The sequence below is a fragment of the Myotis myotis genome, unplaced genomic scaffold (assembly GCF_014108235.1).
Source record: "Myotis myotis isolate mMyoMyo1 unplaced genomic scaffold, mMyoMyo1.p scaffold_m19_p_19, whole genome shotgun sequence".
NCBI lineage: Eukaryota > Metazoa > Chordata > Mammalia > Chiroptera > Vespertilionidae > Myotis > Myotis myotis.
Window position 1 is genome coordinate 36,736,412 of NW_023416323.1, and position 17,415 is coordinate 36,753,826.

Genomic DNA, 17,415 nt, shown 5'->3' on the forward strand with positions numbered 1-17,415 from the left:
GGGGCCAGCCTGGGACCGCGCCCACCAGGGGGCCAGGCTGGGACCACGCCCACCAGGGGGCCAGGCTGGGACCACGCCCACCAGGGGGCCAGGCTGGGACCACGCCCACCAGGGGGCCAGCCTGGGACCACGCCCACCAGGGGGGCCAGCCTGGGACCACGCCCACCAGGGGGCCAGCCTGGGACCACGCCCACCACAGGCCACGGCCCGGGAGGTGGCTGTTGGCCTGGCTGGAGAGTCGGGGGACACCAGCCGGCCCGGGGAACAGAGAGGGGGCCCTGTGGCTAGAAAGGAGCTGGCTATTTTAATGGATTGCTTTTTGGTCCTTAGCCCATGGCCTCCCTCCGGCTACTTCCCGGGGGGGCTGATGAGCAGCAACTTCTCGTTGGTGGCCTTCATCTTATTCCACTCCTTGCGGTAGCCTTTTAAGGACATCTGCGGAAGGAAAGGGGGAGAGGGGAGAGGTCCCTTGGGAGATGCGGACTGTGACTAGTCAGAACACAGCCCTGGATGGGGGCCCGGGGGGCAGGGCGTGGCTGCCCAGGGGCGCCTGGGAGAGTCGCCAGCCCTTCGGACCTCAGGGAGCACCAGTGGTGCGTGGATCACCCGTTGACGACCGCTGCTCTGAAAGAGCTTGTTTCTGGCCGGTGAAGCGAGAAGTCGCAGGTTCCTGCTGGGATGCTCTGCTACTTCTCAGCTTCATGTCTGACGGGCCCAAGGCTGGCTCCCAATTTACTTCCTGCGGCGGGAAGGGGAGCCAGGGCCCAGGTGTAAAAGCGCGGCTGTCCTCTCGGTATGCCTTTTAGGAAACGTTCTTTTCCATCGAGTTTTTATTGATTTTAGAGGGGAAGGGAGAGGGAGCGTGAGAGGGAAACATCCATGATGAGAGAGAATCGGCTGCCTCCTGCACGCCCCCTACGGGAAGCACAGACTGAGCCAGGCCGGGTTGCACACTGAGTGTCATCTATGAACCAGAAGGCCATGGCTTGATTCCCAGTCAGGGCACATGCCTGGGTTGCGGGCTTGATCCCCCGTAAAGGGCGTGCAGGAGGCAGCCGATCAAGGATTCTCTCTCATCGTTGATGTTTCTATCTCTCTCCCCCTCTCTCTTCCTCTCTGAAATCAATAATTCAAAAAAAAATTCTTTTTAAAAAAAGGAAAGTCATCCTTTGTTTCAATATAAGGCTCAAAGCAACTGTGGCGATCGATTCCTCTCAGATGTTACGAGTCCAAACATCTGTATCTTTAGCTCAAAAACAAACTCGCAGACAAAAATGGGAAGGGCATGAAAGGCTGCCCACCTGGGGCCTCTTCAGGGGGGCCGGGGGGGGGGGGCCCCTCTCTGTTCCCCTACCTCCGCGATCTCCACTTTCCTCTCCCAGACGTGGATGGTCTTCTCCAGGTCCCCGTTGAAGATCTTCTCCCTGACGTACGTCATCACGGGCGGCGCCCGGAACTCGGCCATCTGCTTCCGCAGCTGCTTGTTCAAAGCCTCGGCTTTGGCCCGGTCCTGGGTGGGGAAGGACCAAGTCACCGGGATCCCCGCCGCATTTGGCCCACTGGGACTTGCTGGCCCTCCCATCTCTCCCCAGTTGCAGCATAGTTCTGAAAACAATGTTTAACTTTTCAAAGGAGTGGGGGGAATCACAAAACGCTCATTTTTTAATAGATTGTGATGTTTTCATCCAGTTCAGAAACACCAAGTATAGCTTAAAAGTCTCTTTTCCTTCCTCCCTCCCTTCCATCCCTTCCCTTTCCTTCCTTCCTTCCTTCCTTCCTTCCTTCCTTCCTTCCTTCCTTCCTTCCTTCCTTCCTTCCTTCCTTCCTTCTTTCCTTTATTAAGAGAGAAACATCGCCCTAGCTTGTTTGGCTCAGTGGATAGAGCATCGGCCTGCGGACAGAAGGGTCCCGGGTTCAATTCCAGTCAGGGGCACATGCCCGGGTTGTGGGCTCGATCCCCAGTGTGGGGCATGCAGGAGGCAGCCGATAAATGATTCTCTCTCATCGTTGATGTTCTATCTCTCTCCCTCTTCCTTCTCTCTGAAATCAATAAAAATATATTTTTTAAAAAAGAGTCCTCATACACAGTTAATACTCTATAAATGTTAACCATTATAAAGAAAAAAAAAAGAGAGAGAGAGAAACATCAATTGGCTGCCTCCTGCACACCCCGTACTGGGGATTGAGGCGGCGCCTCAAGCATCTGCCCTGACCGGGAATGGAGTGGAACCAGCGGCCTCCTGGTGCATGGGATGACACGCAGCCAACTGAGCCACGCCCGCGGGGCCAAGTCCAGTGTTCTTTTTTTTCTTTTTTAAACTTCACCTGAAGAGTGAGGATATTTTTTCATTGATTTTGAGAGAGAGTGGACGAGGGGGAGGAGGGTGAGAGAGAAAGAGGGTGGGGTGGAGAGAGAGAAACATTGACGTGAGAGAGACACATCGATTGGTTACCTCCCGACTTGCAACCCAGGTACGTGCCCTTGACTAGAATCGAACCTGCGACCCTCCAGTGTGCAGGCCAACACTCTAACCACTGAGCAACACCAGTGGGGCCAAGCCCGGTGTTCTTTATCCCCCACTTTCCTAAAAAAGAGCCCTCCTCCAGTCCCATCCTGGGTGCATTTAACTGGCAGAAATTCAACTGGATGTGCTCAGCAGAACACTGAGCATGCGCAATCACAAGGTGGATGCTGCCACATCTTTTCTCACAGTGACACAGGGCCCGGCGGGAGCCCAGGACGGAGGTCAGGTCTGCCGGCCAAGCATCCGCCGACCGAATGAGCGCCGGGTGCCTCAGGGGCTCCCTCTCCTTCACACGGGACACTGCCCCTCGGGGTGTGTACTTTCTTCAGATCAGTTACATCGTTACAAACGTGTCATATTTTTCGCAAGGTTGTACATGCAACACTTTCAATATTTTATTTTATGGGGCATTTAAGGAATTCTTGAGGAGGATTTGGGCTCTACACGATTTCTCTACCTTGTGAGCTGACTCTAGGATCTAAGCCAGCAGCGGAAGGCTGCTCTGCTAGACTGCAAGCCTGCAGGTACCACTTTCTCCTATGGCAGAATTATATTGATTTTTTTTATGGTGTCGCCTTTTCTAAAAAATCAAGGTGGTTTGTCCTGGCTGGTTTGGCTCAGTGGTTGGAGCGTCGGCCTGAGGACCGAAGGGTCGCCGGTTCGATTCCCGGTCAAGGGCATGGACCTCTGTTGCAGGTTCCCCAGGCCTGGTAGGGGCACGTGTGGGAAGCAACCAATCAATGTGTGTGTCTCTCTCGTCAGTGTTTCTCTCTCTCTCTCTCTTCCTCCCCCCTTCCTTTTACTCTCTCTAGAAGTCAATGGAAAAAATATCCTCTGGTGAGAATTAAAAATAAAAAATCCAGGTGGCTTGGATCTTGGTGGACAATGACTCCAGCCCTTGCAAACACCAGAAGTGGCACATTTAACCCTCTCTTACCTCCTCCACTTGTAGGACTTCTCTTTCAATTTTTTCAAGCAGCTCGTGTCTCAGCAGGATCTCCTTCTCCAGATTGCTGGACATTTCCATGGCTCGGTGTAGCTTGGTCTGAAAGAGAACAGCACAGCCCGTCTTGAGCAGAGCTGACCACGGGGGGGCGCCACCAAGGACAGGCGGCTGTTTGTGAGGCAGGAGAGGAGCAGGGCCGTGGGACCGTGGCCGGCCCTTCTCACGCGCCCAGGTGTTCAGCGTCCTGGTGTCTAGGTGGCGGGGAGGAGAGAGCCCTGGGAGTCTCATCCTCACCTGCAGGGGGCGAGATGCTGAGACCCAACTCCCACCCCACCACTTACTAAGTGTCCCTCTGCCCGTCCGACCGGTTGCTAGGACGTGCACTGACCACCAGGGGGCAGACGCTCAACGCGGGAGCTGCCGAGCTGCAGTGACTTGGCAGGGGAGGTTCTCAGGTGACACCGGAAACCAGAGAGGAGGGAGCCTGATTCCTCGCGGGGCCTCGCGATTCCACCTTCGGCCGTGGGTTATGTTGTTGCTGGGGCGCTGTCAGCCCCAAATCTGGTTTCCTGCACACTAGCGTTTGCGTTCCACACCCTGTACGACAGCAACTCTGCAGAGGGATGTCGAAGAACCAGTTTCGGCCCGATCCCCGGCAGCCCAGGCTGAGGGACCCCACTTGACAGAGGGACCCCGCGGCTGGCCGGGGAGGGACCACAGGAGGTTGGCTCCAGGGTGTGTCTGGCCCGCCTAGCCCAGTCCTGCCCTGCCAGCCACCTTCTAATTAATTTCCTTTCAATGTGCACGAATCCGTGCACCGGGTCACTAGTCCTCTAATGATCGGACAGAACAGCACCTGCTAACAGAACCCCTGCTGTCCTCAGTCCTGGGGATTGGGCAGGTGGATATACCGGGGTTGGGGGAGTGGGTTTGGGGAACACCTTTGAGTTCTCCCTACCACAGGGCACCACTAGTTTACAGTCGGTGAAGAGTGACCTGGGAGGGTGAAGTGGGTCAGGGGGGTCAAGTGTATGGTAACGAAAGGAAGTAAGAGTATACAGATGTTGAATTAGGATGCACATCTGAAATTGATATAATGCTATTAAGCAATGTTACTCCAATACATTTAATTTTTAAACCCAGTTAATATCTACTATGCCTGGCCAGTGTGGCTCAGGGGTTGCTCGTCGACCTATGAACCTGAAGGTCCCGGTTTGATTCCAGGTCAGGGCACACACCCGGGTAGTGAACTCGATCCCCACTGGGGGGCGTGCAGGAGGCAGCCCATCAATGCCTCTCTCTCATCATTGATGTTTCTATCTCTCCCTCCCTCTCCCTTCCTCTCTGGAGTCAATAAAAATATATTTAAAAAATTAATATCTACTAAAAAAAGAAAGAGTGACACATCACAGCTGTCCTCAAAGGATGGTAACATACCAGACCCTCCTCCCACTGGGGGCTTGTGGGCACAAAGTGGGAGAAAGCAGTGCCCCCTAGAGGGAGACTCACTCCAAACTTGCAGAAGTGACCGTGTCTGCCTCCTTCCCGGCTGTGCCCTCAGCACTTAGCCCTGTGCCTGGCCTGGTGCTCAGTCCATGTAATAGAGGAAAGTTAATCTGCATGTTTTTGACAAGATCGCCCACGTGGTGTGTGATACTCACGTGACGTGGTCCCTCCTGCCCCCCTCCCACCCCCTTAACACACCTGAAGCGCCAACAGCTCCTGGGACCATGGTAGCCGCGCACTTGCTGGCCAGGCACTGCCCTTGGTGCTGGGGGCACGGCACCGACCAGCCGGAGCCCCGGGGCACACAGAACCACCTCCAAGACAGAAAGCATGGCGCAGAGTCCCCAGGGGAGGCCTGACCTCACCACGCACAGCTGTCGGCCTGCCTTCCCCCGAGGTGAGCTCTGAGCCACGGAGGGAGTGGTGCCCTCGCTGTGTCCACTGCAGGGCTCCTGGGAGTGGCTCCGTCATCTGCTGACGATTATCTGGCACCAGCGCAGTGGCCCCTGGGGTTTGGACTGAAACGGCTCCTGTTCTGCCCACCGCAGCCCGTGTCCCTGCTGCCCGGGTACCAAGACGCCGACCACCTGCACCGTGTGTTCAGACACGTCCCCACGAGCGCCGGCCCTGCCACCGGCCAGGTTCATCTTATAAACCAGAAGTTCCACTCAGAGCCCTGGCCTTTCCCCGCAAGATCAGACAGGCCCTGTGCTATGCAGCTGGGTGGGCAGGATAAGGTCGAGGTCCGATGTGATGACGTGATGTAACCTGGTGCTGCTCGGTGCCCCCCCAGCGAGGGCCTGGAGTCCGGAAGATGGCTCCGTCTCCAAATAGCAGGGATCAGATAAGCCTACGATGGGCGAGATAAGCTCCAGGTGCCGACCTGCTGCATGGTTACGACACCATCGTGGGTGACGGAGTTTCAGAATCCAGCACCATACGGTCTGCACACCTCACGCCGGGGCAAGACACGTGCTTAAGTTTGACAGGCGCTGGGCCAGGAGTCCCAGCGGGCCACAAACCTGCTGTCTGAACTTGCAATTACCCTGCCTCTGGGCCTCTGAAAATACTGGACGAGCATCAGTCTAGTCTGAACACATTCCAAATCACTTTTTAAAAAATATATCATTTTATTGATTTCAGAGAAGAAGGAAGAGAGAGATAGAAACATCAATGATGAGAGAGAATCATTGATCAGCTGCCTCCTGCACGCCCCCTCACTGGGGGTCAAGCCAACAACCCGGGCATGTGCCCTGATCGGGAATCAAACCCTGACCTCCTGGTTCACAGGTGGACACTCAACCACTGAGCCACGCGGGCCAGGCCCAATTCACATTTTAAAGTGACACCGTGTGGGCCAAACGATGCCCTTATGTGAGCCACCGACACCCGTAGCCACTGCTGCTACCTGGCTCCCAGACAGACAGGAAATAGTTTAGGTTTTGCAGGCCAAGAGGCAAAATTGAGGATGTTATATAGTTAGTTACACGAACAAGAGAAAAAAACCCACAATTTTCCACAAGTGTTTTATTGATAAGATTTCAAATGTCAGAATGAAGTACAATATTTTGGACGACAGGTCTACTAAGGAGAAGAATGGAATTTCTGGGGGAGAAACTGGTTTTGTGTAATTGGGTTTCAAAGGTAGTGTTCTCTACCAAACAGGTTGCAAATGTTCTGTGAAAACCATTCCTGGCTCACCGGCTAGTGGGCCGGGCCCACGGGCCCACGGTTGGCTGACCACCGCATCGGCCGGCTGCTAACAGGGTGACCCCCAGCCCAGCCTGCTGGAGACAGGCCCTGCTCACGCCTATGGCCCTGCTTAGTTATTAATAGCGCCTCTCTTTCTCCAAAAAGGGTATGGTGTGGATGAGGACTTATTCAACATTGTTCTGATTTATAGCTAAGATGGTTTTCCTTTGCAGGGTGTTAAGCAGGGGATGCTTTTATACGCCTAAACAAAACAGGGCCCTCAGTGTGGTTAGCTCTCAAAACTCACCGTGCATAACAATCATCTGGGGAGTTAAAAAAAAAAAAAAGATGCATGGCCCTCACCCCCTAATTCAATTGGTCGGGGCGAGACCAGGGTGTCCTTACATCTTTTTAAAAAAGTAGAAGTGCCTGGCTGGTGTGGTTGAGCGTCGACCTATGAACCAGGGGGTCATGGTCCAATTCTCGGTCAGGGCACGTGCCCAGGTTGGGGGCTTTATCCCCAGTGTGGGACGTGCAGGAGGCAACCGATCACTGATTCTCTCTCATCGTTGACGTTTCTATCTCTCCCTCCCTCTCCCTTCCTCTCTCTGAAATCAATAAAAACATTTTTTTTAAGTAGAAGCTCCTTGGGTGGTTCCAATGCGCAGCCAGGGCTGTGAGAACATTGGGGTGCTTCGGGAGGCGTGGCTTTCACAGGAGAACTTGGGGGGCAGAGAGAGAGACTGAAGGCCACCTCCTCCCTGTGGGAACCGCCCTGCGGCAGGGGGTGGACCTTACTTTGTATGAGTTGAGGACCTGCAGGGTGGTCCCGGACGCCAGCTTCAGCCGGATCAGTTCCTGGTTCCTTCCTTCGATCGTCTCTAAGAACTGAGCGTTCTCGATCTTCAGCTGCTGAAAATCGACATCATGGAGGGCCTCGCCCACCTCTTCCTTCTACAGGTCAGAGGGGAGGGAGAAACGACAGGAGGGAGTAACTTCCGAGCGTATGGCCCACACCCTGCGACTCCGGGTGAGATTCTGGAAGCCAGGCCTCACTCAGTCATTCAACAAACACAGCCTGCGGATCTGCGTGGGGCCAGGCGTGGCCCTGGGGACAGGGGTCTGAGCGTAAAGGCTACTCCCTGGCCTCACGGAGCGCATCCTCGGTGAGGGTTCACAGACAGGTGCGGGGTGGTGGGACGGGCAGGAGCATCGGGCACTTGGAGGCCCCTGGGCCAGGCCAGGGAGAATGGAAGGCGGGGGCAGGCAAGGCTTGCCTCCCTCTCAGCTCCCTCTCCTCCGTGAACTCCAGCTACCGATCCTCTAAGCCTGGAGTTCCTACCGATGTACAGGGCTCCGGTCCGGCTACTCAGAACAGACTGGGGCGAGATAGATCATGTGAACTATTCTTCACGCGATCCTTTCCTAGCGGGGCAGGTGGTTCTTGGAGTGTGGCCTGGGCCCCAGCACCGCCCCAGCTGAGCTGCCTCCAGCAGGTGAACTATGGCTAAGCCATCTGGCACCGGAGCAGAAATGTTGGGGGTCAAAGTAGAGGAGCTTGCATTTGTCCTCAGTCACTTTGTGCCGTCCCAGCTTGTGGAGTCTTTCGAGATCCCACGGCAATCAAGCACGCGTCCCTGGACGTGTTCATTCTCCTGCCCGATGTTGCGTCACTGTCCGGGGCCACCTCCGACATGCGTGCCATCGGGGCCCAGGTTCAAGCTCACAATGAACCCCTTGAGCGAGGAGAGGACGGAGCCCTGTCATCACACCCCGGAGACCCTCCGCACATCCGCCTACCGCCTTCGGGTCAGCTGTCCAAGGACCCACCGAGGCATACGACAACCCTGCCACCCCGGCCACATCCCCCAAACCATCCACAAGTACGACGCGATGAGGGCCTTTTAAATTCAAGCCAACTCTGTCTACGGATTCACCAGCACAGAAACTGTATTAGCTTCCCGCGGCTGCTGTGACGAATCGCCACACACTCAGTGGCTTATCAAACAACACAAATCCACTACCTCGAGGCTCAGGAGGCCAGAGCCCGAGGCAGTTCTCTGGGCTGCAATCAAGGTGCTGGCAGGGCCGCCTCCTTCCGGAGGCCCCTGGGGAGACCGCTGCCTCGCCCTTGCCAGCTTCTAGAGGCGCCTGCCTTCCTTCGCTCCTGACGGACGGACGCCTTCCTCTGCCTTCCTAGTCAAAGCTCTGTCTTGGAGCGTCATCCTGATACGCCCTGGTTGTGGGTTTGCTCCCCGGTCAGGGCACATACACGAACCAACCAATGAATGTGTCAATAAGTGGACCAACACATTGACCACCTCCTCTTTCTTCTGTCCTCTCTCTAAAAATAATAATTTTTTTTTAAATACATCAGCCCAGCTGACTTGGCTCAGTGGTTGAGCAGTGACCTATGAACTAAGCGGTCACTTGTTCAATGCCCGGTCAGGGCACCTGCCTGGGTTGTGGGCTTGATCCCCAGTGGGGGGCGTGCAGGAGGCTGCAGATCAATGGTTCTCTCATCATTGATGTTTCTCTCTCTCTCTCTCTCTCCCTCTCTCTTCCTCCCTCTCCTTTCCTCTCTGAAGTCAATAAAAATAAAATTTTAAAAGCACATCACTCTGACCTCTGCTTCTGTTACCACATCTTCCCTCCTCCTCACTGGACGCTTGTGGTTGCGTTGAACCTTCTCAGACAACCCAAGATTACCTCTCCACCTCAAGGTCCTTGACTTTAATCACATCTGTAAAACCCTTTTGCCATGTGAGGTGACGTATTCAGATTCCAGGAATGAGGACACAGACATCTTCGGGTGGGCACTGTTCTACCGACCACAGTGACTTAAAAAACAGAAGAGGCCACATACCTGCCTCAGTTGCAAAAGCATCTTTTTCCTCGAGACTTTGAGAGAAACATTTTTCAAACGTAATTTATCCTTCATATTATCCTGAAAAACAAAAGCACATTTTAATCCACTTTCTCTTCTTCTTCCCTGTTGGTTTGAAACGGTTGGTAAGTCTGAGGCTACAAACCAAACCTTGAGCCCTAACAATCAGTCTCTTATTTTAAGGTCCTTTTACATCGACGCAAGCTGGTGTTGCCATAGCATTTCATTCATCACCAAGAAGGGAGGAAACACATCAGATCTTGAAACAAATAGCAACAATAAAAACAAGTCCTCCATCTGAGATACTGTTGATACTCGCCCTGCCTGACTGACTGAGCGGATAGATTTGCATTCTAAAGCGCGCACACACACACACACACACACACACACACACACACACACGGGGTGATGTAAAAACCCTCACAGGGAACAACGCTGATGCTGGGCCAGCTGCAGGGGGGCTGCCTCCCGGGACCCCGTCCATGTCTTCCTGCAATGACACTCCTCTCCCTTTCCAAGCGCCAGCCTCCTGCCAACTCACCCTCCGGCGGTTCGCGTCCTCAATGTACTTCAGCACTTTCTGAGTGGCCAGGATGCTCCCTTTCTTCTTGGCGATGGTTTTCAAAATATCTTTTTCAAACTCTTGCATTGCTTTCTGAACTTCAGCCATCCGAATTTCAGCTTCCTCAATGATAGCCTGGGGGAGTCAGCACAGAGAGAGAACAGTTTCCAAAGGTTCTCAAGGATGTATCCCACCTTCTCAGGCCTCTTCGTGCCCGATATACTGTTTCTTCTTAGTCTGAGAATCATACCCTTAAGCTGCAGATGTGACTACGTGAATGTTATTATGCAAAAGCATGCCTCAAAAAAGTTAATAGTAAACATAAAAAGGCAGCAAACAGCCGAAACCGGTTTGGCTCAGTGGATAGAGCGTCAGCCTGCGGACTGAAAGGTCCCAGGTTCGATTCCGGTCAAGGGCATGTACCTGGGTTGCGGGCACATCCCCAGCAGGAGATGTGCAGGAGGCGGCTGATCGATGTTTCTCTCTCATCGATGTTTCTAACTCTCTCTCTCTCTCTCCCTTCCTCTCTGTAAAAAATCAATAAAATATATTTAAAAAAAAAAAAGGCAGCAAACAATAACAGGGCCTCAGGGATCTTTATAAATATGTATTTTCATGTCTAAAATATTTATCCATTAAAATTATAACATTAATATAATATATAATAATAAAAGAGTAATATGCTAATTGGACCAGATGTCCTTCCTGATGAAGCCGGGGCTTCGAGGGAAGCCCGGGTCCCAGGTGCCAGAGGGAAGCCGGTGCCCGCAGCCAGGGGAAGGAAGGCCTACTCTTTTGCGAATTTTGTGCATCAGGCCTCTAGTATAATATATATATGATATGATATGATATATGATATGATATAATATATGATATAATATAATATAAAAATATCTGGAAGATATGCACCAAAACATTAACCACAGTCACAGCAGGAGAGATGGATTAGTGGGAGACAAAGAAGCACTCTTATCTCGGCCGGTGTGGCTCCGTGGTTGAGCGTTGACCTATGAACCAGGAGATCATGGTTTGATACCCAGTCAGGGCCAGATTGCAGGCTTGATCCCCAGCGTGGGGCATGCAGGAGGTAGCCGATGGGGGACTCTCTCTCATCATTGATGCTTCTATCTCTCTCTCCCTCTTCCTTCCTCTCTGAAATCAATCAATACATATTTTTTTAAAAAGAACTCTTATTACACACTCTGTAATTTGAAAAAAGGTGCTATAAATGAATATATGTATCAACATGGAAAGAGATTGTTAAGTGATAAAGTAGTTGATAATATGTATCTTTTTATAAAGAAGTTCATATATGAATATGTTTTCAAAATGTGCTTCTTTTAGCTTACCCATGTGTTTAAATTTTGCTACAACAAATAGAAATTGTCTTTAAATAAGAAAACACAGAAACACACACGTTATTTTCAAGAATAAAATGAGAAGCTATCGGTAGCTTCAGACCTTTTCACTGGGCGCCAAGAAGCCTCTGGCCTCAGCCTCGTGCCTCCCCGCCGTCTTCACTTGCTGGAACATCGACCCACCTTAAACGCCACCTCCGGCAGGTCGATCTCCTGCTCAGTCCCCCTCAGCGGGGTCTTGCCTTCTAACACATCCAAGATACACTCCTCGGCCTGGCTTCCAAGGTCTCACAGCCCCACCCAGCCTGGCTTCCAAACACAGGCTCTAAAACACCCTCTCCTGTCATCACGCCCGCCCGCTCAGTGTCAGGAACCATCCCCACCTTCACATCCTGGCTCGTGTCATTCACCTCACAGAGAGGGGGCCCCTTTGGTCCGCTTCCTTAACCGAATGCCATCCTCCTCTGAGGCCATGCCAAGGCCTCTACCAGCCCCACCTCAACAAAGTCTCCACCGACCACCTGGGCCTGCGGTGATGTTTGCATCACAGGACCGAGCCCGTGAGGATGATACTGCCACATCCTGGGCTCCTTTCACGTACTAGAATTCAGCAATGCCCGTTTGAGAAGAGACAGAGGGAAAGTGGAGGGGGGAGCACAGCGGAGGGAGGGAGAGGAGGAGGGGCAGGCCTGTGCACACCAATGGCGACGTGAATCCCCAGATCTGACCCTCTGCGGACAGTGAGCGTGCTCCTGTGTGTGCGCCCACGTTTAGAAATGGAACAATTTAGAGCTAGAACAGAAATATCTGTTTTTCATACAACACAGCTCTCAAATACTCGTAGAAGCCCACACCTTCATCCCATGGGCAACCTCATTAACAGTCCCGCATCTTCCGGGGAGGAAAACTGGCCTTGTTGGTCTCCACAAGGCATGGACCACAGTCATGCATGTTGCATAGGGAGGGAGGCTTAGGGATTTTTCAACCAACTCACTGAATTAAACCTCAACCCCCTTGTATTATTAAGAAATTATTAGTATACATTTTAAGGGTATTTATGATTATTATGGTTATGGTTATTTTATTTTTTAAATATATTTTATTGATTTTTTTTTTTTTTAACAGAGAGGAAGGGAGAGGGATAGAGAGTTAGAAACATCGACGAGAGAGAATTATCGATCAGCTGCCTCCTGCACACCCACAACTGGGGATGTGCCCGCAACCGAGGTACATGCCCTTGACCGGAATTGAACCTGGGACCCCTCAGTCCACAGGCCGACGCTCCATCCACTGAGCCAAACCAGTTAGGGCGGTTATGGTTTTTTAAAAATAAAGAATCCATATCTTAGAGATATATCCTGAAATATTTGCAGATGAACAAGATGCCCAGGATTCATTTCATGACAGCCCGCTTGCCTATTCCAAGGGGGGAGTTGGTAGGGATATGGAGGAAACAAGAATGGCCATATGATCATGACTGTTGAATGTGGGTGCTAAGTATATAGGGGTTTCATTGTGCTAGCCTCTGTTCATTTGTATAATTTTGAAATTTTCCATTAAAAATTTTTTTAATCTGTTTTCTCTTCAAAGAGGTGGTAAGTTCCTTAAAGGTAGGCCCTCTCCCTGGCCGGTGTGGCTTAGTTGGTTGGAGCACCGTCCCAGACGTACTGAAAGGTGGCGGGTTCAATTCCCGATCAGGGCATAATTCCCAGGCTTCCGTTTGATCTCTGGTTGGAGTGCATGCAAGAGGCAACCGACCCATGTTTCTCTCTCTTTCCCTTCCTCACTCCCTCTCTCTAAAATCAATGGGAAACATATCCTTGGTGAGGATTTAAAAAATAATAAAAAGCCCGGCCGGTGTGGCTCAGTGGTTGAGCATCAGCCCAGGCACCAAGAGATCCGCAGGTTCGAATCCCGGTCAGAGCACATGCCTGGGTTGAGGGTTGGATCCCCTGTGAGGGGCGTGCAGGAGGCAGCAGATCGATGTTGACGTTTCTCTCTCACCGATGTTTCTATCTCTCTATCCCTCTCCCTTCCTCCCTCTCCAAAAAATAAATAAATAAATCAATACTAGTAAAAACATTTTTTTTTTAAATATATTTTATTGATTTTTTACAGAGAGGAAGGGAGAGAGATAGAGAGTTAGAAACATCGATGAGAGAGAAACATCGATCAGCTGCCTCCTGCACACCTCCCACTGGGGATGTGCCCGTAACCCAGGTACATGCCCTTGACCGGAATCGAACCTGGGACCTTTCAGTCCGCAGGCTGACGCTCTATCCACTGAGCCAAACCGGTTTTGGCAATAAAAACATTTTTACAAAATAAAATAAATTAACCTAACCCATCATATCAATAGACAAAAAAAAAAAGGTAGGGCCTAAATTTGTCTTAATCGACTTGTATTTCTTTCAAAGTGCAATCACTTGAACATCCCATAGGTACTTCCGGTAAGATGGCCGGGCGGAGGGAGCCCCAGTGGGGGGGCCTGCAGGGAGAAGGGGTTACCTCGTGATGCTGCAGGTCCCGCTCGGCGTTGGCCCTCAGGTGCCTTATTTCCTCCTTCATGTCTTCCAGCTCCTTTCGCACGAGATCGCATTTTTGGTCAACGCTGAGGCTGGACGTCCGGTCGGGGCCTGAGCGGGATTTGGACTTGCGCCTGCCTCGCAACTGCACCTCGGGAAAAACAAAGCCGCTGTCACGAAGGCGTTGGTCATAGAGCAGCTGAAGGTGGGCATGGACATGACCTCTCTGACCTGCTAGAAAGTACTTGAATGACAGCCGGAGAGAACAAACTCAAAGTGAGAGGATTCTGGATATTAGGCCGGAGGTGACACCTATTTCACCAGCCAACCTGAGGCCTAAGCTTGACAAGGAACTGAAAATGAATCAGGGCCAGTGTCTCCAGGATGGAGAGATGGTGAGTGAACCTGCTCTGGACTAGCATTCAAGTCCGTGCCAGGGAAAGCCCGGAGCTCAGAGCTTCCTGAGCGGAACACAGAAGAGAAATTGGATCTGGGGGCACAGGAGTCAGCAAAAACAAACAAAGAGACAAAAATGTTGGGTCTCCTCTGCATTTGAGCCACGGGTCACACGCAGGTGGCCCAGGAAATATGTGGACCTCAAGATGGGATTGCTTGGCTCTCAAAGGATAGGCTTACACACGATTTTTAATTTTAAAAAAAAATTAATTAGCCCAGTCAGCATGGCTTAGTTGGTTGAGCATCAACCTATGAACCAGGAAGTCACGGTTCAATTCCTAGTCAGGGCACATGCCTGGGTTGCAGGCTCGATCCCCAGTGTGGGGTATGCAGGAGGCAGCTGGTCAATGATTCTCTCTCATCATTAATGTGATTTTTTTTCTCTTTCTCCTTCTCTCTTCCTCTCTGAAATCAATAAAAATATATATTTTTAAAATTAATTACCCACACTTGAAAATCAGGAAATTCCACCAAAATAATTCAGATTTCCAGCTTCTCTTGAAAAATCAATTACTCTTGATAACCCCAGGCCACTTGGTTGGCCCTCGTAGATGAAGAAGGAACTTTCCAGTGCCCACACAGGCCCACTTCACCTCTTTCTGTGCCTTGCTTGGCCCTGTAAACATTTTGAGTCTCCCAACTTAAGGGAACGATTTCAAACAAACTAAGATATATTCTGGGAGTGTCAATCACTATTAATTAAATCTGATTGCCTTCACACTGACTTAAAAGAGAAACCTTGAGAAGGAAGAATCAAAATAAGAACAGGGACAAAGTCATATGTCCTTGACTTGGCCAAAGGCAGATGCACAAATACCGCTTGCCTCTAAACTTTAGAGTCTAAAGGGACAAACTGAATGAAACAACTCTTCAATTGTGTACCTGTGAAAAATCTGTTCCTGATATTTTAATGTCAGATAACCGCAGCGTTTGCTGTTCCCTGGATTCCAGTTTATTTAAATATTTCTGAAACATCTCTGTCTCCGTTTTGAGAGCAGAGTTTCCATAGCTGCAAGACAGAGTGAACCTGAGTAAGTTCTATTAGTAGGTATGTCAACACCAAATCCATAGTATTTAGCACTTCCTAGCTAGGCACGACCTTCTACAAGATACTTAACCTCTTAATGCCCCAGTTTCCTCATCTGTAAAATGGGAATAATCACAGCACCTACCTTTTAGGGTTGCAGTAAGGAATGTAAAGCCGTCAGGACAATGCCTGGCACATAGTAAGTACTATCTATGTATTTGATATGTTTTTAATATGTCTAATGAGCCACAGAATCCAAAGCAATAATATTACATTGAAAATTGTGGCTGAGATGAAGCTACAAGTTTCATCTTCAAGCATCTTCTAACCCATCTGTGAAATTCCTTCCGAATTAATTCATTCTTGAAGTCACATGTATAATCTTCAGATGTTTCCGTTGGTTTAATTTTTCAGGTTTTTTTAAAATTTTGTTTCCTCTCCCTCTCCCCTCCTCTCTGAAATCAACAAAAAATATATTTAAAAAATAATAAGAGCTATTAGTAGTCATACCTCAGCTCAAACCTAAACTGGTTATAGATACCTAGCAGAACACCTATGTAGCCAGAGCCAGGATGCTCTGTGTGAGACCAATAAGTGGTACAATTACCTCTACTACATCATGGAATCTTGCCATCCAATTTACCTTCTATAGTCGATAGAAAACAGACTGCTAAAAATACAGAATACTGGGCCAGTCACTCTTTTTTGTTCATCTCCATGCTTATAGGATGGTCCAGGCATAACTTGACTCCTACTAAAAATATCAGCTGCCACTTTCATTTTACCACAGATTCTTAGCATTGGAAAGGTGCTTAGAGGTCGTCTGGTCCAACCAGCCACCGCCGAGCAGAGGATGGGCTAAGTATACATTTTGGCACCAGGCAGACCGCCAGGCGAGGCTCTGGCTTCACCCATTACGCTCCACCGGCCCCAGGCCCTCACACCTCCACATTGTTCTCACTCCATCAATGGCTTGTTAGTTCAGTGGCGGGGACACGGGACACGCAGAGGTAAAAGGCAAAGGCGACTATTTCCCCTACTTTGTGGGGGTCTCAGTTTCTCAGTGTTCAATGCGGTCTTTTTTTTTTCTTTTTTTAAAAAATATATTTCTTTATTGATTTCAGAGAGGAAGGGAGAAGGGAGAGAGAGATAGAAACATCAATGATGAGAGAGAACCATTGATTGGCTGCCTCCTGCACACCCCCTACTGGGGAACGAGCCTGCAACCCAGGCATGTGCCCTTGGCCAGAATCGAACCTAGGACCCTTCAGTCCGCAGGCTGACGCTCTATCCACTGAGCCAAGCCGGCTATGGCTCAATGCGGTCTTGACCGTCTCTGAGGTCCAAGGCCACACGGTGAGTAAGGGCCGCCCCGGAAGCCAGCGGCCCCGTACCTGAGCTCTTCGACCAGGCTGAACAGCTGGATAACAGGCAGATCGTTCTCCTCCGCGATCTGAAATTCGCTGACAGTCGTGTCGGTGTCATCGTCAGTCATCACGCTAACGAAGCGGCCCTTGCCAACGTCAGGTGTGCCCGGTGCTGGCGGCTACGCGTCGCTCCGCTCCGGGGGCAACCAGGCAGTGCGTTGCCTGGCGACCGGACGCGGGCGTGGAGGGGCGTGGCTTCAAGAGGCCCCGCCCAGCGCTCCCCCGCCCATCTCCGGGCTGCCTTGACCAGGTACCTCAGCGCATTTGGTTTTACTTCCTCGACAATAATTCTTAGGATGATAATAATAGTAAGGGCTGTTTCTCCAGCACTTACTATGCCCTTGCCACCTTTGCAGCAGCCTTGTAATAATATCCATGACTCTCTTTACTCTCCAAACGAGGAAACGGAGACGCAGAAAGTGAAATCCATTTGTTGGAGTGTTTTCCTTCCTCTACCTCGCTGTGAGGCTTCTGTTCTGCTCACCACCTGGTGCTTCTTGCATA

At 51.0% G+C, this 17,415-nt stretch overlaps 1 protein-coding gene across 1 annotated transcript; it reads right to left on the bottom strand.

The window, feature by feature from the left end:
* Positions 1 to 178: 178 nt before the first annotated feature.
* Positions 179 to 17,163, bottom strand: CCDC113 (coiled-coil domain containing 113). Its single transcript, XM_036346303.1, has 9 exons — positions 16,879 to 17,163; positions 15,340 to 15,466; positions 13,985 to 14,146; positions 10,098 to 10,253; positions 9,536 to 9,616; positions 7,468 to 7,623; positions 3,463 to 3,570; positions 1,355 to 1,510; positions 179 to 435 (listed from the first exon to the last, which is right to left on the bottom strand). Exons 1-9 carry the CDS (start codon positions 16,977 to 16,979, stop codon positions 349 to 351), a joined length of 1,134 nt encoding a protein of 377 aa, XP_036202196.1. The 5' UTR covers positions 16,980 to 17,163; the 3' UTR covers positions 179 to 348.
* Positions 17,164 to 17,415: the final 252 nt, after the last annotated feature.

Bases quoted from the DNA above. Each gene is read 5' to 3' on its own strand.
- CCDC113 (XM_036346303.1), bottom strand. From the start codon at position 16,979: ATGACTGACGATGACACCGACACGACTGTCAGCGAATTTCAGATCGCG. The intron at 14,147-15,339 runs GTACACAATTGA...CCCGAGGTGCAG, and splicing joins CAGGAACAGATTTTTCACAG to TTGCGAGGCAGGCGCAAGTC. The intron at 7,624-9,535 runs GTATGTGGCCTC...TCTGACCTGTAG, and splicing joins TGCTTTTGCAACTGAGGCAG to AAGGAAGAGGTGGGCGAGGC.